Source organism: Equus caballus, chromosome 8 (assembly GCF_041296265.1).
Source record: "Equus caballus isolate H_3958 breed thoroughbred chromosome 8, TB-T2T, whole genome shotgun sequence".
In the NCBI taxonomy this organism is placed as follows: domain Eukaryota; kingdom Metazoa; phylum Chordata; class Mammalia; order Perissodactyla; family Equidae; genus Equus; species Equus caballus.
In genome coordinates, this window is record NC_091691.1 from 5469856 (window position 1) to 5496363 (window position 26508).

Below are 26508 nucleotides of genomic sequence, written 5' to 3' on the forward strand. Positions count from 1 at the left end.
TTGTCTATTTTTTTTCCAGGCAGTTGTGGTAATTTGCATGTTTCTAGGAATTTGTGCATTTCATTTAATTTTTTGGTCTGAATTTTTTTGTCCTAATCCCTCACAACCTTAAAGTCCTGTTTTAACTCTGTAACATCAGTAGTAATGGCTCTTCTTTACTCCTGAGTTTTAGTAATTAGTGTTTTTACTAATGATTAGCCTACTGGAAGGTTGGTTAATATCATTGATGTTTTCATAGAACCAACTTTTATTTTGTTTGATTTTCTCTAATGTGTTTCTATTTCAATCCTTTATTTCGACTTTATCGTTTACCTCCTTCTGCCTGCTTTTGTTTCAGTCTTCTCTTCTTTTTACAGTATCTTAGGGAGGAAGGTTACTATATTGATTTGAGATAATTTGTATATTCTACATGTAGTGCTTCTAAAGCAGTGCCAGGAATTGAATGTGCACCTGTTCAGATCTCTTTTCCTCTATACTCTTCCTTCCAGACATTTATTTCTCTTTGGTTCTATGAAAGCACAATGTGACATGAAGAACTGCATGTAATATGATTTTGAGGCAATCTCTCATGAATAAAGAATTAGGCAAGACTGGGCAGACCTGAAATGTGTTGGCCAATGAGGACTCAGCTGGGAGTCGCTGCAAGGTCATCTTGAACTGAGTCAGGACCTTGTGATACCGACCCTGGTATCAGTTTCCCCACATTAAACCCAGCGTATATGGGGTTAAAACCAAAACACTCATTCCCTGCTTACTCTCTGGCTTCCTGCCTCCAGAATCCACTATCATCCATGGAGACAGACACCGTCAAGGACAAGCACCTGGACCATCTCCTCCCCACAAAGAGATACGAGCTGGTGGGAAAGCTGCTGACCAGCAAGGTCATGAGCTCCCTCCTCTCTGCAAGTGTCTCAAGGCCAGAGACAGGCTGGTGGGAAAGCTCTGACCAGCGAGGCCATATGCTCCCCCTCCCCTACCTAAAGCCCCAAATAAAAAGCCTTCCTTTTAGCTTTTTCGGGAGTTTGGGATTTCAGCTTTTGCTGCCCTCTCTCCTTGCTCAGCACTGTGCAAAAATAAAATTCCTACTTTCTTCCACCACCCCCGGTGTCAGAGATTGGCTTGCTGCACAATGGGTGAGCGAACTCACTTCAGGTTCGGTAACAATTTGGCGACCCAGATGGGACAATGTCCCAGGTGGATGTCTCGACTGTGGCACACCGGCCTCTGGCTAAAGGCCTCTCTTGGATGCTGTCCTGCAGCTGCCTGAGCCCCTTGTCTCAGGGACAGTCCCAAGCGACTGCCTGCTAACCAGACCTCGTTGGCCCATGGCACTTTTGCTTTGGTGGTGGAAGAAACCAGGTTTAGGACTTAGGAAGATGTCTCTCGTAAGTAGCTGGTAGTTTTTGTTTTTGTGTTAACCTTTTCCAACTGGACTGGCCGGAAATAATGGCTACCTTGGCAGCCCTCTGGGCTCCGTTTGATTTGAAGTCACTGTGACGCCCTGGCCAAATTTTGGTAAGTCCCCTGGGTGTGCACAACCGAGGTCCCTTGTCCTTGCTCATCTGGGAAGATCTGCATAGGGGATCTTCACTTGTTGGGTGCCCACCGAGTGTAGGACACACCTCAGCTGGGACTGGAAGCACTTTGGTTTTTAGTTTTGGTCTTTGTTTTGGCTTCCATTTGTGGCCAAGGGTTTTTGGGAATGCACGCTTGTTTGGTGTTTGTTGTTGCTTGTCTGTTTGTCTGTCCTTTTAAAAGTGTTAACATGGGAGATGCTGCATTTATCCCACCTAAGAGCCCCTTGGGAAAAACTTTGGCTGATGGTCGACCTATAGCTATGAGCCAATGTCTAAAGAGGGATGATTTTCTTTTGTAACACCACGTGGCCACAATATTCTTTAGACTCTGGAGAGAAAAAAAAATGGCCAAACGATGGATCCTCAAGTTGGGAAACTTTTAGAGAGCTCTTATGATCAACAACTGTTTTATTGATACCTATGAAAAGACCAAATTAAGAGGAAACTATAATGACTAGTCTTAAGAACTTAATCAAACTTGGGGGCTCAGCTTCTCATAGTCTTACAGATGCTAATAAAAATGTTAACTCAACATAGAGAAATCAGAAAGGGAAGAGTCACAGGAGTCATCCCAATGGGATAAATGGAACAGATATGAATAAAGTTAAAACAAAGGTTTTAATGAAACACTGCCTAAGGTTGGATCGGCTAAAGGGCCCCCCCCCCATAGGCTCCCCAACATGAAAGAACATCGGACAAACCTGTTCTATTTACCCCAGTTTGAAAAATGTAAAAGGTCAGGAGGCAAAATCAGAGTGAAGAATCTGACCAACAATTGTTTGGGGCAACAGTTAGGCTACTAAGATTAATAAGACTATAAAGATTAAAGTGCTTAAGCTAATATTATATGAATAGGTTATGTCAACTTTGCCTGGATGTTTTCTTTGGGAATAAATGTTGTGTCTAAGTGGGAATGCTTCCACTGAACAATATTGTAATACCAAAACTTGTTAAGATAATTCTAATGTAAGTTATAATTAAAAGTATAAGGGTTAGTAAAACTAAGATAAAGTTTTGTAAAAATTGATATAGTTAAACCTGCCAATTACAGTTCACCCAAACTGATGTATGCAATTGGAAAAGCCAGTGCAATAACGGGGAGCCTGTTTTAATCTTTTGAGGCTTCTAAATAAAATTAGAAATACTTTACTGCCTCTTTAAGAAAAAATAATTAAATAATTAAACATACCAGCAGCTGAACCCAAATCTGCTGCTTTTGTCTACTCTCTTGCTAAGCTTCCCAGCAAGCTGAGCTTCGCTTCAACTCCCCCAAAATTCCTGATCTAAAATTGAACAAGTAAAAATAAGTAAACTTCTGAGATAATTTGGAATTGTAACAACCATTCTGAAAACCTGTTTCAGAAGACGATTCAAAATCTCTCATAATGGAAGGCAGTCTTTAATGAACATGCAAAAACTTCTGAGAGACAGAGTTATGTAACATGATATAAAATGATCATTGATGAATGAAAGCCTGTTTAAGTTTGCTGATTTCATTTAAAAGGAACATGTCCTCAAAGTTATCAGCATTGGCTATGATCCAAACATACAGCCTGGGTTTACTGGTCAAATGAACTCATATCATCTATGTTAGAAAATTTATCAGCAAAACTCATAACTCAGTATAATAGCTAATTTTGTTTAATGTCTCATGGAGTTTTTGTATATGATCTAAATATAATTGTTAAGAACAGGTAAACTAAATAAATGTAAAAAATGAAAGTTTTTGGAAAAACTTTTTAACAATAATTATATGTATAATAATTATATTATGATATATGTACTTAAAACAACTGAAGACAATAGTTAACTGCTGTAATGTCACATGAAGTTTTGAGGAGTAATTGTTAAAACTGGGTAAGAGTTTTAAATACAATAATTATGTTTTATAGTTTACATACTTAAAAACAGCTTCCAAAATCTTTTTGGAAACTTAAATTTTATAGCTTTAACAGGTTAAATTAAATAATAACACTTTATGGGGTATCTAGGTCATTTCCACATAAGATAAAATATTAAGGGTTAACTACTAAGCATATATTTGTCTGCCTTTGGTTTCTTATATCAAAGAGACTAAAAAGTGCTTAGGTTTATTAATAAACATGTTATATGTATGCTGAGAAATTTTCTATAAGAAAACATATTTCTAAAAGGTCTGCATACAAGGAAAGTAAAATATATGTTTTCAGTAAAAATATATAAAGAATGGAAATATTTTTGCTTCTTGAGTTGAGAAAGATAAATTTGTCCTGAAGTGCTGGAACAAATTCTGAATGTAAAAAAGTAACCAAAGGTTTCTAAAAGGAAAGCCCTAAAGAGATTTATGTATGGTCAAGTTGTCCAGGATTAAAGTAAATCCAATTAAGTAAATAAACCTATATGTCAAAAGTAAACTGGTACAAAATTAAAACTTGGTTTCCTCTTTCTTAAAAGAATAATTTTCCTAAATTTTTAATCTGCTCTTTATAAAAAGATTATGAAAAGGCTTTTCTGACTATTTTAACTCTGTTTTCCCTTGACTGTTTCTGTTGTCACTTCAAATAGATACCTTAACATGGTTTTACAAGTGAACTTTGTTTCCTATCTGAACAAATGTTTTAAAGCTTTTAATATTTTTGACAAGCTTCCCCCCTGACACAGATACTCAAGTATTGAATAAAAGCTTTCTTTTGACCTGGAAGAGGAGAGAAGTTTTCTCTGGGGATTTTCAGAGGGCCCCTGGGACTTCTCGGAGAAATTTGCTCTCTTCCTATAAGAAAAGAAAGCTAAACTAATACGGCATATTTTGTATGTTAAATTACATGAGAAGCATTGTCAAATAAGCAATGACAAACTTTCTTAAATGACATTATATAAATGTTACTGATATAAATATTTAAAAAATTATCTGATCTGTTCTGATTGTCAGCTATAATCCTGGTTATTATGTCAAAATGTTATATATCACAGACATGGTCAAATGCCTTTGTTAACTACCATATTTGAATGTTTTGTTATTTATAAATAGTGGCTATTTTACTTTGATGTTTTTGCAAATATGTTTCATCTTCAGAGAAATTCATGGGAAGGACTCTGACACTCTAAAATACAGGTTTCTAATAAACGTTCAGGTTGTAAAACTAAACTGGGTAAAAATTACAGAACTCCAACAGAGAAACTGATGACCTCACAAACTGCTGACAGAAGATTAAGATCAAGAACCAATTACACAGGACAGAATAAACTGATAGGGATGATTGTAATTTTTATGACTTTTTGATTGAGATATTGCTGATTTTTGATGTTTTGCTTTTTTTTCAGAGTTAAGAAAACCTTTTTCTCTGTTCTCTTAAAAAACTATGACTTGCAACAATTTACAAAAAAAAAAAAAAAATTGAGGGGGGCTGCCCCTGTGGCCGAGTGATTAAGTTTGCGCGCTCCGCTGCAGGCGGCCCAGTGTTTTGTCAGTTTGAATCCTGGGTGCGGACATGGCACTGCTCATCAAACCACGCTGAGGCAGCATCCCACATGCCACAACTAGAAGGACCTACAACTAGGAATATGCAACTATGTACCTGGGGGCTTTGGGGAGAAAAAGGAAAAAAAATAAAATCTTTCAAAAAAAAAAAATTTGAGGGGGCGAGCAAAATGGCAGGGTGAGCTGACCCGGGATTCTCTCCCCTCCAAAATACAACAAAATATTGGAAGAACTGAATTTCAGAGAATAAACATAATGCCAGCTCGTTAGAGACCTACAATACCAAGAAGGCGGAGATCATAACCTTGCTTACACCCTCGGAGGTGCTGGAACGGTAGGAGAGAACATCGCTCCCTCCCCTAGAGTCTGCGATCGCTGCGGCGCGGGTCAGGAAGGAGCGGGGGAGGGGCCGCGTGACCGGGGCATCATCCAGGACTCCTGCTGCTGATTCAGTGGAGACCCGCTGACGGGGTGGGGGGAAAGCTTCCATCTGCGGGGACCCTATAAATCAAGGGCCTTGGGAGACCAGAGAACAGAACTGATCTGAACCCAGACTGGGGCATGTGAGTAACAGCCCCTCCCCCCTAACAAAGCCAGTGGGCGCAGCCATCTTGCCCAAAGGCGGAGAGCTAACACGCCGCTCTCGACCCCCATCTAGTGGCGACAGGCTGTAACTGCAACTGAATTCTACCACCATGAGAAAAAACCGCTCCTCTACCATCCAGCAATTTATAAAAGCCCCAGACCAGAAGGAAAACAATAAAAACACAGAATTAAATCCTGAGGACTTGGAATTAGGTAAACTAAGTGATAATGAATTCAGAGCAGCTATAATCCAAAAACTCAATGAGGTAGAGAGAAAGATAGAGAAACAAGCCGAGTTCTGGAGTTACTTCACAAAAGAGATTGAAATCATAAAGAAGAATCAAACAGAAGAATTACTTGAGATGAAAAACACAATGGACCAGATAAAACAGAATACGGATTCCCTGAATGCCCGTGTAGACAACCTAGAGGAGCAAATCAGCATAATCGAGAACAGACAGGCTGAATGGCGCCAGACAGAGGAAGAAAGAGAACTAAGAATTAAAAAAAAATGAGGAAAATCTCCGAGAGATAATGGATTCAATGAGGAGTAAGAACATAAGGATCATAGGAATTCCCGAGAATATGGAAAAGGAAAATGGAGCAGAAAGTGTGCTTAACGAAATTATTGAAGAGAACTTCCCAAATCTAGGGATCAACGGAGAAATGTGTGTAGAGGAGGGTTTTAGATCTCCTAGATTTGTCAATGTAAAAAGACCCACTGCAAGGCACATAATAGTAAAGTTGGCAAATAGGAATGATAAGGAAAGAATACTCAGGGAAGTAAGAAAAAAAAAGAGAATAACCTATAAAGGAGCCCCTATCAGACTGTCAGGGGATTTCTCTACAGAAACCCTACAAGCTAGGAGAGAATGGAGTGATATATTCAAAGCTTTAAAGGATAAAAACCTTCAGCCAAGAATACTCTATCCAGCAAGAATTTCCTTCAGATATGAGGGAGAAATTAAATCTTTTCCAGACAAACAAAAGTTAAGGGAATTTGTAACTAAAAGCCCTCCATTACAAGAAATCCTCAAGAAGGCTCTCATACTTGAAAAAAGAAAAAAGGGAGAAAGGGGACACAATCCACAGACTAGGGAGACCGATGGATAGAACCAGAACAGGATAGCAAATATTCAACTATAGCATTAGGGTAAAAATAAGGAAACTACCAAAACAAGGACGATCTTAGCACTCTAACTACAAATTAATGACAAGTTGGAATAAAAAATGAAAATAATTATATAGGAGGGGAAGAGCAAAGGGTCTAAATCAATATTGGTCGAGTAAGTAAGAGACCACCAGAGAATAGACTATATTATACACAAGATTATAAATACAAACTTCAAGGTAGACACTAAAATAAAGTACAGAACAGAGTCACAAATCATAGATAAGGAAAAATCTAAGAAACCCAGCATAAGAAATTGCAGTATTAAATGGGTAGTCTAAAGCACACAGGAAAAGAAACACAGGAAAACAAGATAATGAGCGACACATTGACAGCATTAAGTCCACATGCATCGATAATCACTCTCAATGTGAACGGATTGAACTCTCCAATAAAAAGACACAGAGTGGCAAAATGGATTAAAGAACGAGATCCAACAATTTGTTGCCTCCAGGAAACACACCTTAGCCCCAAGGACAAACACAGGCTCAGGGGGAAGGGGTGGAGGACAATACTTCAAGCAAATAGCAAGGAAAAAAAGGCAGGTGTTGCAATTCTCATATCAGACCAAGTGGATTTCAAAATAAGACAGGTAAAGAGAGACACAGAGGGACAATATATAATGATCAAAGGGACACTTCATCAAGAAGAAATAACGCTTATAAATATCTATGCACCCAACACAGGAGCACCAAGATTCATAAAGCAACTATTAACAGACCTAAAGGAAGATGTTAAAAACAACACAATAATAGTAGGGGACCTCAACACCCCACTCACATCAATGGACAGATCATCCAGACAGAAAATCAACAAGGAAATAGTGGAGCTGAATGAAAAACTAAAACAATTGGACTTAATAGACATATATAGATCACTCCACCCTGAAGGAGCTGAATACACATTCTTCTCAAGTGCACATGGAACATTCTCAAGGATAGACCATATGTTGGGAAAAAAGGCAAGCCTCTACAAATTTAAAGAAATTGAAATAATAACAAGCATCTTCTCAGATCATAGTGCTATAAGGCTAGAAATTAATTGCAAGAAAAAAGCTGAGAAAGGCACAAAGATGTGGAGACTAAACAACACACTACTGAACAAGCAATGGATCATTGAAGAAATTAAAGAAGAAATCAAAAAATACCTGGAAACAAATGAAAATGATAGCATGCCATACCACCTCATATGGGATACAGCAAACGCTGTATTAAGAGGTAAATTCATCGCAATACAGGCACATCTTAACAAACAAGAAAAATCCCAAATAAGCAACCTTAAAGCACACCTAACTGAACTAGAGAAAAAAGAACAAATGAAGCCCAAAGTCAGCAGAAGGAGAGAAATAATAAAAATCAGAGCAGAAATAAATACTATTGAAAAGAAAAAGGCAGTAGAAAGGATCAATGAGACAAAGAGCTGGTTTTTTGAGAAGATAGATAAAATTGACAAACCACTAGCCAGACTTACAAAGAAAAAAAAGGGAGAAAGCTCAAATAAACAAAATCAGAAATGAGCGAGGAGAAATAACAACAGACTCTGCAGAAATACAACAGATTATAAGAGAATACTACAAAAAACTATATGCCAACAGAATGGATAACCTAGAGGAAATGGATAAATTCCTGGACTCCTACTATCTCCCAAAGCTCATTCAAGAAGAGGCAGACAATTTGAACAGACCAATCACAAGGAAAGAGATTGAAACAGCCATCAAAAACATCCCAAAGAATAAAACCCCAGGACCAGATGGCTTTCCTGGGGAATTCTACCAAACTTTCAGAGAGGATTTAATACCTATCCTTTTCAAGCTATTCCAAAAAATTATCAAAGATGGAACACTTCCTAACACATTCTATGAGGCCAACATCACACTGATACCAAAACCTGACAAGGACACCACGAAAAAAGAGAACTACAGGCCAATATCACTGATGAACATAGATGCAAAAATTCTAGACAAAATTTTGGCAACCAGAATTCAGCAATTCATCAAAAGAATCATACATCAGGATCAGGTGGGATTCATACCAGGGACACAGGGATGGTTCAACATCCGCAAATCAATCAACGTGATACACCAGATCAACAAACTGAGGAATAAAAACCACATGATCATCTCAATAGATGCAGAGAAGGCATTTGACAAGATCCAACAGCCATTTATGACAAAAACTCTGAAAAAATGGGCATAGAAGGAAACTACCTCAACATAATAAAGGCCATATACAACAAACCCATAGCCAACATCATACTCAATGGACAAAAACTGAACGCCATCCCCCTGAAAACAGGAACAAGACAAGGATGCCCTCTATCACCACTCTTATTTAACATAGTACTGGAGGTCCTGGCCAGAGCAATCAGGCAAGAAAAAGGAATAAAAGGAATCCAAATAGGGAGGGAAGAGGTGAAACTCTCACTCTTTGCAGACGACATGATCTTATATATAGAAAACCCCAAAGAATCCATTGGAAAACTGTTAGAAGTAATCAACAACTACAGCAAAGTTGCAGGGTATAAAATAAATTTGCATAAATCAGTAGCATTTCTATACTCCAGTAATGAACCAACAGAAAAAGAACTCAAGAATACAATACCATTCACAATCGCAACAAAAAGAATAAAATACCTTGGGGTAAATTTAACTAAGGCAGTGAAGGACCTATATAATGAAAATTACAAGGCCTTTCTGAGAGAATTGGATGACGACATAAGGAGATGGAAAGACATTCCATGTACATGGATTGGAAGAATAAACATAGTTAAAATGTCCATTCTACCTACAGCAATCTACAGATTCAACGCCATCCCAATCAGAATCCCAATGACATTCTTTACAGAATTAGAACAAAGAATCCTAAAATTCATATGGGGCAACAAAAGACCCCGAATTGCTAAAGCAATCCTGAGAAAAAAGAACAAAACGGGAGGCATCACAATCCCTGACTTCAAAACATACTACAAAGCTACAGTAATCAAAACAGCATGGTACTGGTACAAAAACAGGTGCACAGATCAATGGAACCAAATTGAAAACCCAGAAATAAAACCATACATCTATGAACAGCTTATCTTTGACAAAGGAGCTGAGGGCATACAATGGAGAAAAGAAAGTCTTTTCAACAAATTGTGCTGGGAAAACTGGAAAGCCACATGTAAAAGAATGAAAATTGACAATTCTTTTTCACCATTCACCAAAATAAACTCAAAATGGATTAAAGACCTAAAGGTGAGACCTGAAACCATAAGGCTTCTGGAAGAAAACGTAGGCAGTACACTCTTTGACATCAGTATTAAAAGGATCTTTTCGGACACCATGCCTTCTCAGAGAAGGGAAACAATAGAAAGAATAAACAAATGGGACTTCATCAGATTAAAGAGCTTCTTCAAGGCAAATGAAAACAGGATTGAAACAAAAAAACAACCCACTAACTGGGAAAAAATATTTGCAAGTCATATATCTGACAAAGGTTTAATATCCTTAATATATAAAGAACTCTCGCAACTCAACCACAAAACATCAAACAACCCAATCAAAAAATGGGCTGGAGACATGAACAGACATTTCTCCAAAGAAGATATACTGATGGCCAATAGGCACATGAAAAGATGCTCATCATCGCTGATCATCAGGGAAATGCAAATCAAAACTACACTAAGATATCATCTTACACCCGTTAGAATGACAAAAATATCTAAAACTAATAGCAACAAATGTTGGAGAGGTTGCGGAGAAAAAGGAACCCTCTTTCACTGCTGGTGGGAATGCAAACTAGTGCAGCCACTATGGAAAACAGTGTGGAGATTCCTCAAAGAACTAAAAATAGAACTACCATACGATCCAGCCATCCCACTACTGGGTATTTATCCAAAGAGCCTGAAGTCAGCAATCCCAAAAGTCCTGTGCACCCCAATGTTTATTGCAGCACTGTTTACAATAGCCAAGACGTGGAAGCAACCTAACTGCCGAACAACAGACGAATGGATAAAGAAGATGTGGTACATATATACAATGGAATACTACTCAGCTGCAAAACAGACCAAAATCATTCCATTTGCAATAACATGGATGGACCTTGAGAGAATTATGTTAAGTGAAATAAGCCAGCAAGAGAAAGATAATCTGTGTATGACTCCACTCATATGAGGAATTTAAAACTATGGGCCAAGAACAGTTTAGTGGATACCAGGGGAAAGGTGGGGTGGGGGTGGGCACAAAGGGTGAAGTGGTGCACCTACAACATGACTGACAAACATTAATGTACAATTGAAATTTCACAAGATTGTAACCTATCAATAACTCAATAAAAAAAATTGAAACATTTGTCTTTTCCTCCCTATCTGAACCCCCAAAACGCAAAAACTTCTGATAAGTAAGTATTCTTATTCTTATGGCAATATAGTTGTTTGCATAAGTACAATAAGAATCTGTTCTTCTTTTAACAGGACACAATTGGAAACACTGGTTATATCACCAAGACTTTGACTGGAATATCATATTTAAAAAAAAAACATACAGGCTTGGATATAACACGACAGCTTTTGAGGAATGAAGGTTGACATTCTGGAATAAAGCCACTTGGAAATATTGGCCTGGTACTGTGCCTATGGGTTCTGTAACCTGGTAAGGTTGAGCAAAGAATGCCGCTCCCTCTGGCAGGTACAAGGAACCTCGGTATTTTGGGGAACATCACGAAGAGAGGGATTCGCCCAAATCTGCAGGTACTGCAGGCAGAATCTGGTAACAGGTCCTTTGCTTGGCTTCCCTTGAGAGGCCTTTAAAGATCAACCTGAGATTCCTTATAAGGTCCCAGCAAAGCAGATTTAAAAGAGCCTATATGATCAATTACTATTCTTGCTATACTTATGTAAATAATTATGCCAAATTTATTAAAACTAGACATTTTGCAAGCCAGTTAGTCTTAATTTGGCTACGTCTAGTGAAATTGAGGGTAATTTTAGGGAGGAAGATTATGTCTCAATAGAAACTATAATACATGTTTATAAATATGGAATTTTAGTTTTTTCAGTCCTCTTTGAAATTTTTGTTTTTTACTTCTGTTAACTGGACTGGATCTCGAATTCTTCACCTCCTGAAATATCTGGCTAAAAACCTCCAAACTAAAATTTTCAGGGTTTTTCCCATTATTTTCATTTGGAGTCATTGAAAACTAAATCTGCCTTTTTTCCTAAAGCCTTGCAAACTGAAGCTGGAAGACCTAATATAAACATAAAAGAGATTTATGTCTACTGCTGTGTAAGCCACTCAAAAAGTGGCCACTCACTACCTGAGTGCCCGATGACACCATCAGAGACATTTCAAACTGCAAAAGATGCTTCGACCCTGACTTCTAGGAATCTTGATTGGCTGCCCCCTGAGCTCAGAAACTGTTTTATAATTTGCTCCAATCATTAACCTTGTTTTTCTCTTGTAGTTTCTCTAGAAAAACTTCTTATTAAATACCTGGTTACTTACTTACATGATACAGGCCTAACTTCAGGAGCCCACCAGCATCACCACCTTATTAAAAGACTGGTTCAATGAGATGAAACGACCTACGCCCCATTTCAGCAGGAAGTAGCTAGATTGGTCACCTCCCCAAATCCCTCAAGATTGAGGGATGGACATAATATAGGGGGGAAGTTGATACCGACCCTGGTATCAGTTTCCCCACATTAAACCCAGCGTATATGGGGTTAAAACCAAAACACTCATTCCCTGCTTACTCTCTGGCTTCCTGCCTCCAGAATCCACTATCATCCATGGAGACAGACACCGTCAAGGATAAGCACCTGGACCATCTCCTCCCCACAAAGAGATACGAGCTGGTGGGAAAGCTGCTGACCAGCAAGGTCATGAGCTCCCTCCTCTCTGCAAGTGTCTCAAGGCCAGAGACAGGCTGGTGGGAAAGCTCAGACCAGCAAGGCCATATGCTCCCCCTCCCCTACCTAAAGCCCCAAATAAAAAGCCTTCCTTGGGGCTGGCCCCTTGGCCAAGTGGTTAAGTTCGCGCGCTCCGCTGCAGGCGGCCCAGTGTTTCGTTGGTTCGAATCCTGGGCGTGGACATGGCACTGCTCATCAAGCCATGCTGAGGCAGTGTCCCACGTATCACAACTAGAAGAACCCACAACGAAGAATATACAACTATGTACTGGGGGCTTTGGGGAGAAAAAGGAAAAAATAAAATCTTTAAAAAAAAAAAAAGCCTTCCTTTTAGCTTTTCGGGGAGTTTGTGATTTCAGCGTTAGCTGCCCTCTCTCCTTGCTCAGTGCTGTGCAAAAATAAAATTCCTACTTTCTTCCACCACCCCCGGTGTCAGAGATTGGCTTGCTGTGCAACGGGTGAGCGAACTCACTTCAGGTTTGGTAACACTTGGGCTCTTGGCATCGGGCAGACATGGGACCTGAATCACATAGACAGGAACAGAAGCTTGGGGGAGGCAATTATTTGCCGATAAAGTACTTCCCAGTGAGGGCACAGCTGTGAACCTCCAGGGCTCCCAGCACTGTAGGGTGGGTGTGTGAGCCCTGAAGAGTGGATCTAGGCAGACAGTACAGTGTCCACTACCTTAGTTTTCTTCTTTCTGAGGCCCAGGCTGTAGCAGGAGTCAGAGGCTTCAGAGGACGAGCTGGCCTTGGCGTTTCTGGTCACTAACCAAGGAACAGTCTACTAATATGTAGTCCAGTCACTCCCACTTGGTAATTCAGACATAATGACTAATGGCCATATATCCTCCTCACTCTGCCTGTTCACCCAGGTCCTCTGGCCACAATTCACATACTTTCCTAGGAAACAGCAGAATAACCAGGTCCTACCAGCCCTAAATACAGTCCTTATCTATCGTCCAAAGAACCTGCCTGGAAGGCTGGGAGGAGAGGGCAGCCTGGGGATCTCAGATCTGGGACCTGGGCAAGAACTGCTCATGGCTATGTCTATAGTCCTCATGGGGCTGGAGGAGAGTGTGACACAGATGGAGAAGAGGTTTGTGTCTCACTTCCCCATTACCCTGTGTCACTGTGAGCTTCATAATCAGAAGCATCTGCTGCCAGACAGTAATAGTCAGCCTCGTCCTCAGCCTGGGCCCCGCTGATGGTCAGCGTGGCTGTGTCTCCTGAGCTGGAGCCAGAGAATCGTTCAGGGATCCCTGAGGGCCGCTCATTACTAGCATCGATGACCAGCACAGGGGCCTGGCCTGGCTTCTGCTGGTACCAGCTACCAACAAAACTTTCAAAGTCGCCTCCCTTGCAGGTGATGGTGGCCGTCTGTCCCAAGGCCACAGACACTGAAGATGGCTGAGTCAGCTTAGAAGAGGCCACGGGACCTGCAAGAGAGGAGAATAGAGGTGAGTGTAAGGATGAGGGTGTCATTCCCAGAGGGCACACACCCTGCAGCCTCCCTTCTGTAGAGCTGAAGGTCAGGGCCAGGCTGTTCCATAGTCTCTTTAGGGGCTGAGCCCTGGGGAGCATCACCTGTGCAGAGAGTGAGGAAGGCTAACAAGAGAGGGGTCCAGGCCATGGTGGAGATGTCCCAAAGCCCTGCCTCTGAAGCCACAGCTGGGGATGTGCCTCAGGGCCTCTCTTATTGTCTAGAAGAAATGCAAATCTACTTCCTCCTTTTTGTGGCCTTGCTGAGTTTCTCCTTCCTGATCAGAAAAGTGCTCAGCCTAAAGAGGTTGTGAAAATGGCTCCTATTCCCAAGGCCTGTCCCTCAGCACTCAGAACTCTGGCTTGTGTTGAGTGAGAAACTGCAAATCCCTGCCCCCACCACATGCTCACACACCTCAGTCTGTGCCCTGGGCTTCCCCTCTGGGCTTGGGGAGAACCCCTCAGTCCTGCTCTAGTGATGGGTCATCCATGTTTGTGGACTGGGCAGTGGTGAAGTGGGAGCTTGTAGGGACATTGGTCATGCTGTTGCATGAGACGTGAAACATCATGACCAGATACAGAGAACCTGCTTATGTGCCTCTCAGACAAGTCTTTTTTATGGTTTAGGAAGAAAAAAAAAAATAGGAGAAACCTTTGGTATCTAAGTTGAGTAACAATTCTTTGATGACACCAGAACCATGATTGGTAAAAGGATGATCAATATGTTCTACCTCATTAAATTTAATACATTTTGCTTTCTACAACTTTCTAAAGAGGATGAAAAAAACAAGTAACAGAGAAAAAATATTCAAAAACCCCATATGCAACGAGGGAATATGGTATAGAGAACATTAAGCACCCTCAAAAGTAAACCGTAAAAATAAAATCCATTCTTAACATAGGCAATTAACAAGAACAGACATCACACAGAAGAGGAGAGAGAGATGGCAAAGGGCGCAAGAAAGGCCGTTCCTCCTTAACCATGAAGGAAATGCACATGAAAACACAAGCACACCTCCCTACATACTTATCAGAATGGCTGCAATAAAATTAGCGACAATTCTAATTGCTGGCAAGGATGTGGGGCAACTGGATCACTCATGTCTACTGATGGGAATGTGAAATGCTGCAGCAACCCTGGAAAAGCATATGAGAGATTCTTTTAAAAAGTAAACTTATGGTTACCATAGAACGCAGCAAATGTACTCTTGGGCATTTATTTCAGAAAATGAAAACATGTTCACAGAGAAACTACGTACAAATGTTCACAAACCTTATGTATAATACCTCATGGTAAGAACAATCCAGATGTCCTTCAATGGGTGGATTGGTAAACAGACTTTAGTATACTGGGGCCATGGAATAGTACTCAGAGATGAAAACGAATGAACTCAATGCCTACAACGATGTGGATGAATGTACAGTGGCTTATGCAGAGTGAAAAATGCCAATCCCAAAAGGCTACACACAATAGGACTCTATTTTTTATCTCTATATATCATTTCTGAAAGGACAAAATTTTAGAAATGGAGAATCAATTAATGGATAATAAGGGTTAGGGGCAGTGAAGGGCACCTTGGAGCAAGGAAGTGGATGTTGTTATAAAATGACAACACGAGGGCTCCCTGTGGAGATGGAACTGTTTTGTATCTTGACTGTGATGTGGACATATTAACCTATACAGTGGATAAAACCACATCAATGTACATACACCTGTTTCAGTGTCTCTCTGGAGCTATTTGTCAATAGCTTCTCAAGCTTTAGAGATTCCCCAGATGTGACAATGACAATGCATTATGTCCATTCTTGAGAATCTTCTAAGGCCATAGCAACAAGTACTTTTCACATAAACTGTAACTCCAGGTCTCAGGAATACCTGGCATCTCTGAGGACAAATACATGGGCGTGGCACAACCAAGGAAGGCACTGTTGTCCTCCACAAGTTCATTGTTGCTTTCACATGGCAAGAGCTGACAGCAGCATCTGATGAGACCCTGACCAGTTTGTAACCTTGACCATAATAAATGACCTCTAATGGTCGTCCATCCCTCTCTGACAAGGCTTTGTAGTGGCAGCTCCATCAATGCTTGGTCATCATCTCAACACATCAGGGGATGATCTTTATCTGCCTCCCTTTTCCATTTACTGTCATCACTTCTAGCAGTTTGTCCCTTTGTTTGTCCATCAGAGGCTACTGCTGACCTTCTTCAAGTTGATAGCACCACTACGCCCACATGGGCCTGGATGTGATGTGGTCCACACTGGGGTTTAGATTTATTTCCCCAGGGTCCTCCCGACTCCCTCACCTACAGTGTAACCAGTGGAAGAATCTCCCCACTGGAGGGACCCATGGGAGACCTTGTTGGGGAGAGTCAGTGCAAATACTTAGTAAAGAGCAACCGTTTAGTGGAGTATAGAGGATGGGAGATGGCCCTGTGACCCTGGTGACTCTTGCCAATCAGAGGCTGACACATGTCACTGTGGGACTGAGCCCTGAGATCCAGCTCTCCCTGCTCATCCTGCATCCTGTCCACTCTCTTCCAGGGAGACCAGCCATCTCCTCTCCTCCAGCAGCCTTGAGAGTCACCCAGGCCATAGGCAGCTCCTGGAAGTTGCATCTCAGAGCTCTGACTTGGTACCCTAGTCTGACCTTCTGGGGTCCAGCCCTGAAATCCCACCTGACCTTGCTCAGGTCTGTGCCCAGGGATAAGTGTTACCTATTCAACATGGCTGTTCCATGTTGACACAAAGATATGGGTGTATGAAAGATGATTGTTTCTCAGGTACTAGAAAAGCTATGGAAGAAATCCACATATCCAGGAAACCAGCTCCCTCTGAAATGCATTTGAAGTGGATCACCCACAGGGCTGAGACTCAGGGAGTTCACATATTTTCCACCTCAATGTCTTGTGTCCCTCACATCCCACTGCTGTCCCTGTGGGCATGATCCTCTGCTGTCCCTGGAGAAGTCAAGTGGGAAAATGTCTAGCCCTTCTTGGCACCACAACTTGATAATCTGCCACCACTGGAGAAGTTCAAGTCACCTTCTACGTAGGTCCTGCCGAAGACCTCCTAACATGCAAGGTGCTTTCCTTCTGGTCCCCAGCTCAGCACCCACCATGGGGTTTATGTCTCTTTGTCATGCCTCCTCTGAAAGCAAAGTGCATCCGGCAGAGCCCTCAATCCTGACAAACTCCTGCTGTACACCACAATGCACCTGGACTCAGGCGTGACAGCTGCAGATGACTTTCATGGTCACCCCTGGACCCCTGAGATCCATCTCTCTTCCAAAAGCAGAGCCCCATCTTGGGAGCATAGAGACCAAGGGTTCTTTTTGACACCGTCATCTCTGTCTAGTCTCTCTCTCAGAGTCATTTTCCTGCCTGGGCTGGTCTAGTCTCTCTCAGTCATGTCCCCACTGGCATCTGCTGAAGAAAATAGATGTCTGGTTGACAATGACCTAAATTTTGACCTGCATCGGTCCCTTCTTAGTGTTTTCATGGAGAGGAGGTGCAGAATGATGGGGTTTTCAAGAAGAATCAAAGTTTTCAGGGTCATGTAGAGGGACAAGGAGCAGCTCACCCTGAGTCCCCAGGGGAGGAAGGGACTGGGAGTAGGGTGGTTTCAGCTTCTCTTCCCCTTTCTCTTTGCCACTGTTTCTTACTCATTCTGTCCGCCAATTGTATGGGTCTCACCAGAATCTCTAAATTGGATTTTGGAGGCGATTAAATAGCAGTGAGCCCCAGAAGTGGAGCCTGAGAAGCAGGCAGGGATCCGGTCCCCTTGCTGTGGCTTCCATTAATGTTAACCTTCATCACATACTCAGGGGACTTCCCTGTTTATATAGTGAATGGAGTAGTTCAGCGCTCACTGCTCAGGGTGCAGGTGAGCTTGGCTGAGGCTCCCAGAGAGACAGATGTAGATGGGGGTGTGGTCAGCACAGGCAGAGCACAGAGACCTGGATACAGAGAATACCAAAATGATGCTGAGTGCCCCAAGACTGGACAGCTGTCCCTGGGGACTGTGCTTGCAGGGAAATGTTAGAGACACAGACACCTGAGTGCCCTGGGATGCTCTGACTTGTGGAGAAAATGAGGGGCAGGTGATAGAAGGGAACCCAGTCCATAGTGCAGGGGCCTGCAAGAGCTCTGCCTTGAGGCTGCCCAGCTGGACTGGCCTCTCCCAGCTCTTCACCTAACCTCTATTCTTGCAGCTCAAGACGGAGGAACATTGAATGCGTATCTCTTCTCCATTCCCTCTGTCTGTGTTCTTGTCTGATCCCTGGGCCTAACGACATCCTGTTGGTAATTTCCTGAGGTCAGAAGAAGTGCCAGGTGTGGGTTTCACAGTGGAGACTTCATTCTACACAATAAAAGTGTCGTTAAAGTACGCAAAAGTCATGCCCTTTGCACTTGAGCACAGCCAGGGGAACTGGATGGATTAGCTTCCACAAAGCAAGACCCACAGTGCCCCCTGCTGCTGCCAGGATTATGTCATCTTACATGTATTGATATTTCAACACTTCTGGGCCCTCAATAGATGCCAGACCTTTGGTGAGTTCTTACCTGCACCCTCCCAACCAGACATCACAATAACCCACCAGCAGCCCTCTGCTGAAGGTCAAACTTCCCTCCAGTCTGATGAGGAGGGTGCCATCATTGTAAAGTTAAATGATTTCCCCAAAGTCCCCAGGCAGTGATGAGTGAGTCAAGATTCCCATCCAGGGGACTGACCTCAGAGCCTGACCTGTCAGGACCTCCTTCCCCTGCTGCTACCCATGCCCCATATCCTCCTCCTCTTCATCCCAACCCTCCTGGTTCCTCCTGACACCACCCTCTCTTCTGTATTCAGGTGCTCCCTCCTCTCTGAGTCTGTTCTGAAGAGCCCTCAGATCTTCATGGTGTTGGAATCTGTGTTTCCCAGTGAAACATGATCTGTCTGTGGGCCAAGGTGGGGCCACTCCCTCTGCTCCCTTCATCACAGGAAACACAGGCAACACAGGAGCACATGTCAGCAGGACATTGGGAGTATCAGATGCCTACTTTGGCTCCTCCTATCAGGATCTTCTCCTGACAAGTTAGGATGAGGATTCCGTTTCTAACACGGCCAAGGCTGTTGAGTTTGGACTTCTCTCAGAGTATGAACAGAAACTCTTTAATTTTTACAAACATGATTCGCAAGATGCATATTTTACCTCCTATGTTGAACAAATGTATTTGTTTTCCAACCTCACACTGCTGAGGATGCGATGACGCTAATTCACTCACAAAATGCTAGAGATGTTTTTCATTGAAATAATGTGTGAAACACTATGCTGATACCTCAGCACAGACAGAAGACCCCATGTGCTCACTCCTCAGTTTGGTCTGAAGAGATCATCAAAGATGAGATAAGGGCCACGTGCCTCAGACATGTGCACTGCTAATCCCACTGGGCGTGTTACAAACAGCTCCTCTCCACCCTCCCAACTCGATGCCTCCACTCCTTACTCTTCTCACCTCAGAGTCTGCCCCATGGTACCTGCAGGCCGGTTCTGACACCTTTGCTTCTGGGTCACATTCCAACATGGGACAGAACTTGTTAGTACCATCGTGGGAGAACTGACCTTCATAAAAATGATCTGTGCTTGTGAATTAAGCAAATGTATGTCTTTGTGGAAAACCACCAAGAGTTATGCAAGTACAACAAAGTATGTTTTAAAATCTTCCTTCCTTTCTAGGTCTATGCACAAAATATAGCTTACTGACTTGTCATGAGGTTTGCGGAAATGACCTTCCCACTCAAAGGGAAGGTTGCCGCAAGATTCATAAAAAATTCACACGGACTATTGTCCTTCATTACACTGACTAATGAAAATGTGTGCTCATGGCTCACATTCACCTTTAATATTGTAGTTATATGTTAATATATTGTTTTTAAGAACAGAAGTTGTATGGGCACATGTTATAAAAATTCCCTCACTTCTAGGTGGCCTCAGTACTCCTAGTTTGGGTGGAAAATGGAGTAGCCATTCCTCCCTGTGTGGCTCTTGGTCATGGGACCCTCCTTCGCCCCCTGGTGGATGTGAGTACACACTGCAGGGACAGTTACCCCAAGGCAACCTCATCCATTTAACCTGCTCTGTCGTGTGGTGGCCAAAAGTCACATGTAGCTGTGAGCATGAAATGTGGGTAGTCCCAGGAGAGATGTGCTGTAGTTCTGAGATACCCAGCACATTTAAAGGACATACTATAAAAGTAATGTAAAACATATCAGTATTTTTACACTTAATTCATATTGAACTACTTGAGTTAAACAAAATATTGTATGAAAAATAATTCCACCTGTTTCTTCTCTTTTTTTAAAAAGTGGCTCCTTTAAATTTATCAATTACATAAGTGTCTCCAATTTTATTTCAATAGTACAGGGCTGTCTGGCAAGGTCATAATATCAGTTATTTTCTTTTGAAATACAAGAGAGAACTTTCTGGCAACTTAAGGAGGGGCCAAGTCTCAGCTTTGAAAGTACAATGAGAGGCCACAGGATGGTGGTGAAGACCAGGGACTCTAGGGTCAGAAGACCTGGGTTTGCTGCTGGGTCGGCCTCTTCCTAGCTCTGACCTCAGGCAGGTTGCTCATCCCTCCGTGCCTCAGATTTCCCATCTGTAAAACTGGGTGATGATGAGAATGCTTGTTCATAGAGGATTTGTGATTAAACAGTTTAATAAACATGAAGTGTTTTAGATGGTGCTTGATACATATTGAGCACATGTGAACGTTTCCTCCTCCTCCTCCTCCTAATGATATACTTAATCCTTATTCTTATACTTAATACAAAGCAATGATGCCGGAAGAACGGAAGGATAAAAGTTATGGAAACAGAAAGTCTTAGCCTTGGGACAATGGAAATTGAGAACATTTCCTGGCCACAGTAAAATACACACCCATGCGCACACACTTGCACACAAACATGCACACACATGCCCACAGATGCACTGCCTTTCGCACAGTTCACTTCCCCCTGTCCTGCTTGTGGATCCTTTGGGTTCAGGGGTACAGCCGTGTTTCTCTGACAGGACATCACAGGATGTCAGGGCAGAACTACAGAGAACTCGTCTGTGCTTGTGCAGACCTGTGACGTGGGTCATCTCATCCTCATGTCTCACTAGATCAGCCCTGCTTGTGACTCCTCATTCAGGGAGGGGGTTAGAACCTCTAAACCTGAACTGCCCATGTTGACATCAGTGTGTGTCCTCTGACCTGTCTGCAGAGGGCAGCATGCAGGCCTGGGTGTGTCAACTCAAAAAGCATATTCACCTGTTATTTGAATCTCAAAACGACTTTATTCAGAAATGGCCAAAATAATTGCAATTCATGATGTGCAGACTATGGCGAACAACAGACAAATCCACAAAAAAAGGAAGGGAGCTGCTTTGATAGATAACTTGGGGAGTGGGAGGGGCCATTCTAAAGAAAGTCCACTGGGTTAAGTAGCACTTTAAGAGTTTAGAGAGGCGATGGCTTCTCTTGCTGAGCTGTTCCTGGCTGGGGACAGAAATTTTCCCTCAGCAGTAAAGTCATTATACTTCCTGTTGGAGATGAAGCTCCTCTTTGGAGTAATTGATGCTCTATTAGAGGTGTGAGAGCTCCCCCTACAGGCCTTCCTGACTCCTTTTTAGTTGAGGTCTCTAACTAATTTCAGCAGTGTGCAGGCGAGGGCTGATGGGCTTCAGGACTGGGATGGTGTCACTGAGGGGAAAGGACACTGGGCAGAGAGAGCAGGGGCAGCTCCTCTGAGCCATCCGGGTAGTGCAGAGTGCACAGGGGAAGTTCACAGGGTCTTACGGACACCATGTCCCCAGCAGAGCCGAGCTGGCTCAGGAGGACTTGTGGTTGGAGGAGAAGCAGATCAGCCTGGGGTCCCAGGGATTCTGCCAGGGAGGCAGTTGCCACGGGAAAGCTGCACTCGCCCCCACTCCCCGCTGAAGAAATGGGGTTTCTTGTGCACTAGGGTCTGGCTGGGAGGTCACTCTGACACTTTCTTTGTGTCAGAGGTTTGCTTATTATGAGATGGAGCCTGGACATCACTGACAAGAGACGAGTCATTTAGGGGATGATCAGGGTTCTTCTGTTCTTTCAGTTTCATGCCCCACCTGAAGCCATGAGAAATCTGTGGTGCCGCAGCACCCTGCAGAGCTGTGCACCTAGAAGCTTGTCCCCGAGGGAAGGGAGGGCCAAACCATGACAGACACACTGTTTTAGTTAATTTGTGATTCCTCTCAAATCCAGATATCGAAGTGCGAATCCCATTACCTCTGAATTGGACCTCATTGGATATAGAATCATTGCAGATGTAATTAGGTAATTTCAAAGGAGATCATACTTGAGGATGATGGACCCCTAATCCTATTTGACAAGTGTGCTTACAAAAAAGAAAATTTGGAGACACTCACAAGGGAGAATCCCATATGAAGTTGGAGGCAGAATCTTCAAGCAAGGAACGCCAATGATTGCCAGCAAGCCACCAGAAGTTAGAAGAGAGGCCTGGATCAGATTCTCCTTCACAGCACACAAGAACACGAACCCTGCCAATGAGGATCAAGGCTGCCCCGGGGAGAGAAGCTCAAGGTGACTTGTCCTACATACCGATCGATATCTTTCTCCAGAAAGCATAGGATATCGTGTCTTAATCCGATTTGATTCTTATCTAAAGTTATGTGACCACCCAATAACCAGACCCCACCTGCAGTGGTACCATTCTAACCACTTTTTTTATACTTCATCTTTCCTTCATCTGGTAAACAAATAACCCACATATCTACGCCTTATAAGTTTAAGCATGCCCTCAATCCATGGCAGTTCTTACTGCCCATGGTACCTGTCCCCATGTTGCAGCTCTTACTGCCCATGGGTCCTGTCACCATGCTACTCCATGCCAATCTCTGAATAAAAGAGCATTACTGCCAGACCTTCAGAGTCCAAGAAATCTTCTTTCAACTCCTTGACTCACCAAGCCTGCAGGAATGTGACACCACGATCTCAGACTTTTAAACCCAGAACTGTGAAACAGGAAACCTCTATTGTCAGCCCCCAGTGTGTGGTACTTTGTGACAGCTGCCCTAGCAAGCTAACTCAGTTCTTCTAGAGCTGTGCTCTCAGGACTTCAGCAGCAGGGATGGGCTCCTTCAATCTGCTTTGTGTCTATGATCACAACCCCCTGGGAGGGGCCACCTGCCAGGTGCTTCCCTCCCCTAAAGTGTCCATTCTCCTCCCAGGAGCCTGTCTCTAGTCCCCAGGCAGCACAGTCTCTTCTGTAAGCAAAGACCCCTGCATTCCCATGCTCCCATGGTGGGGAGCAATGCACACAGAGTCATATCCTGTCCCATCAGAACATTCTGTGATTTCCAATGTGACTTATGAACAGCACTGAAAATATTCCAGGATCTACCTTGCTGGGCCATGTGTACAACTCTCCCTCACAGAAAAGAGTCTGACCAAGACAAAGATGTCAATGAGATAAGACACATGCTAAAAGTTGCAACAGGAGAAATACAGGGTCCTGTGAGAACATTCTGGAAAATCATCTCACTTAGTCTCTATTTCATGGATGGTCTCCCTGAGAAAGGCACTTTTAAACAGAAGCTTGCAGGATAACTTGTGTCAATAAGGTAAGGTTCAGTAGATCTTGGAGCATTGCTGAGGAGCAGGGTGCTGAGATAAACCATGGGGTGAAGAAAGGGGTTTATGAGCAGGAGTGGGGCAACTTTGATGGTAGGACCCATGGATCCTTCAGGACTCCAAGTGTACTGGTTACAGGCCAGACCTGACCTCACATGGGGTGGAAAAATTCCCAGGATCTCCTTCCTCAGGTTAAAGGCAAAAGTCAGGCCCAGGTCACCTGTCTCCACACTTCTCTTTCTGGTAGTGTGAAGAGAGGACAGATCTGAAAAGCTGGACACACACGTCCCCACCCCAGTGCGGAGCAGATAACAGTCTCTACGGGAGGAATTCATTGTAATTCCCCTGCACTGTCCCAGCCTGGGCTCTGACTATCTGGACGACATTGGTACCTGCCTCTCTTGAGCACATCAAGTGGTGTCTGAGCACACAGACCACAGTAAGGGACAGAGCCTTTGTTCCCAAGTGGCCTCAACGAACTCTTTGTCAAGTGGTGGCAGAGAAGAGGGGGCTTTATTTCTTCAGTCTTGAACCTAGAAAGCGATGCATTCCAGAGGAGCTGACAGCAAAACAGGGTACAGCAGCGGAGGAGGGCCAGCACAGGACTGATTTGACTCACTTCCTCATCACTAAGAAGCAGTGAGAAAGAGCCCCCACCCAACCCTGCATAGGAACAGCAATAAAAATCAGCCTCATGGCTGAATGGGAACTGAAGGATGCTCAGAGAGGACATGTTGCCAGAGTTTGAGTCTAGAATCTGTGAAGTTTGATTCTTGACCAATGCTCAGTCCTGTGAGGCTGTGCCAGGAATTGTTGGTCCCAGGAGACACAACTATAACCCCAAAAGTCACTGCTGCTTCAGCACAGGAGATGGAGACAATCTGCCCAGAAGCTCCAGATGCCTCGGGAGGCTGAGTCAGGAGACTCAGACCCCTAGTCTGATGGGAGGGAGAAATGTAGACAGAGCTGAGAGCAGGGCCAAGAGCCCATGAACCTGGGTGGGAGGGACAGCAGGTCCCCTGAGCTTCACAGACTGTGTCTTCCTGTGGTAACTCTCACCAGAGCTGGGAGAAGCAGGTGAGCAGGAGTGAAGCCACTCAAAGTGTGGTCCTTCGAGGACCAGCAGCACAGGCTCCCCTGGAAGGTGATAGATGTGTAGATTCCTGGGCCCTATCCTGACCTGCTGCAGCTGCATCTATATCTTGTGGAGACCCCCAGGGCACTCGCTGCTCACTGAAGTCTCAGAAGCTAGGGTCTAGGATACCAGGGAAACTCTTACTTCCTCCTGCTAGTCTCCCTGAGTCCTTCCTGGGTCAACTGGTTCTTGGGGCGTAACTGTCCTGCTCTTGTCAACTGAGCTTGATTCAGGTCTAGCCTGCCAGGATGTGGGGAAAAGGCTTTTCACAAGTGCATATGTGGCATGTTGGGAGTGATATCCCAGTGGGACATTCAGACATAAACAGGTGGTCCCTGATCTTTCCTTGATCTCGCCCAGCCACAGTTGATCAGGACCTTCCTACTTTCTCACACATCTTGCTCTCTTCTGTCTTTTAGATCCTATATGTTTTTCTCTCTGGCTGGAACTCTTCCCATGACCCTGCTCCTCACCAGTACCTGAATCTAGTCATCCTTTCATTCTGTGTCCATAATCCATGTCTAGGAAATGGTTTCTGAAATCCAGAATATTTAGAAACATAGACTTATACAACTTTTACATTTATTATTAAATCTTCACATTGGGTGTGGGATATTCAGATTCTTTGCATGGAATAACACCCCGTCCCATGTCAGCACCCCCAATCTGACCTGTTTGATTCAGTAATAGGACTAGAAACACAACCAGAAGTGATGCCTGCTGTATGAAAACATTGTGACTCTTGAGAAGATCGTGACTTTTCTCCTTTATTCCATTAATATGGTGCATTCCATTGACTGATTTCCAGGTGTTAATACAACCTTGCATTCCTGCAACAAGTACCACTTTATCCTGGTGTATATTCTTTTTTTGATGTTGCTGGTTTAGCTTTATAGTAATTTGTAAAGCATTATTGTGTTTAAATCCCTAAAGGTTATTGATCTATACTTTCCCTTCATGTTGATCTGTTTCTCTGGTTTTGGTATTTGAGTACTTGTGGTCTAATAGAGTGAGGTAGTAAGTGTTCTATCCCCTTTCATTTTTTTTGGAGAGCTAGTGAATAATTGGCATTAATTCTTCTTTAAATATTTCATGGAGTTTTAAAATGAAACCATCTTTGTCTATGTCCTTCTCTGTGAGTACTAATTGTCTTTGTGTGTGTGTGTGTGTGTGTGTGTGTGAGGAAGATGGGCCCTGAAGTAACATCTGTTGCCAATCTTCCTCTTTTTGCTTGAGGAAGATTACTGCTGAGCTAACGTCTGTGCTGATCTTCCTCTATTTTATGTGAGATGCTGCCACAGCATGTCCTGATGAGTGGTGCCAGGTCTGTGCCCAGGATCTGTACCCACAATCAGAGCCACCGAAGCTCAGCACACAAACCAACCACTAAACCACAGGGCCGCCCGTCTTCATGGGTAATCTTTGATTACTAATTTAATCACTCTACTTGCTGCAGATTTCATTATGTTGTCCATGTTTTTCTTCAGACAGTTGTGGTAATTTGCACATTTCTAGGAATTTGTCCTTTTCATTTAATTTTTTGGCATGCATTTTTTTGTC

General features: G+C 43.0%; 1 protein-coding gene across 14 annotated transcripts in view; it reads right to left on the reverse strand.

Annotated features, from left to right (window-relative positions):
• Positions 1-26508, reverse strand: part of LOC100060608 (immunoglobulin lambda variable 1-40) — a 765973-nt gene that overhangs the window by 206724 nt on the left and 532741 nt on the right. The window contains exons 1-2 of one of the 14 annotated variants that reach the window (XM_070276171.1): positions 14263-14416; positions 13831-14114 (exon numbers count right to left, since the gene is read on the reverse strand). The exons of 12 other annotated variants lie outside the window; for them this stretch is intronic. In XM_070276171.1, the coding sequence (XP_070132272.1) occupies positions 13831-14114; positions 14263-14308 (330 nt within the window). In that variant the 5' untranslated portion in view covers positions 14309-14416. Of the gene's footprint in view, positions 1-13798; positions 14115-14262; positions 14417-26508 lie in introns of those variants that run through there. One more of the 14 variants, XM_070276169.1, reaches the window with a different exon arrangement.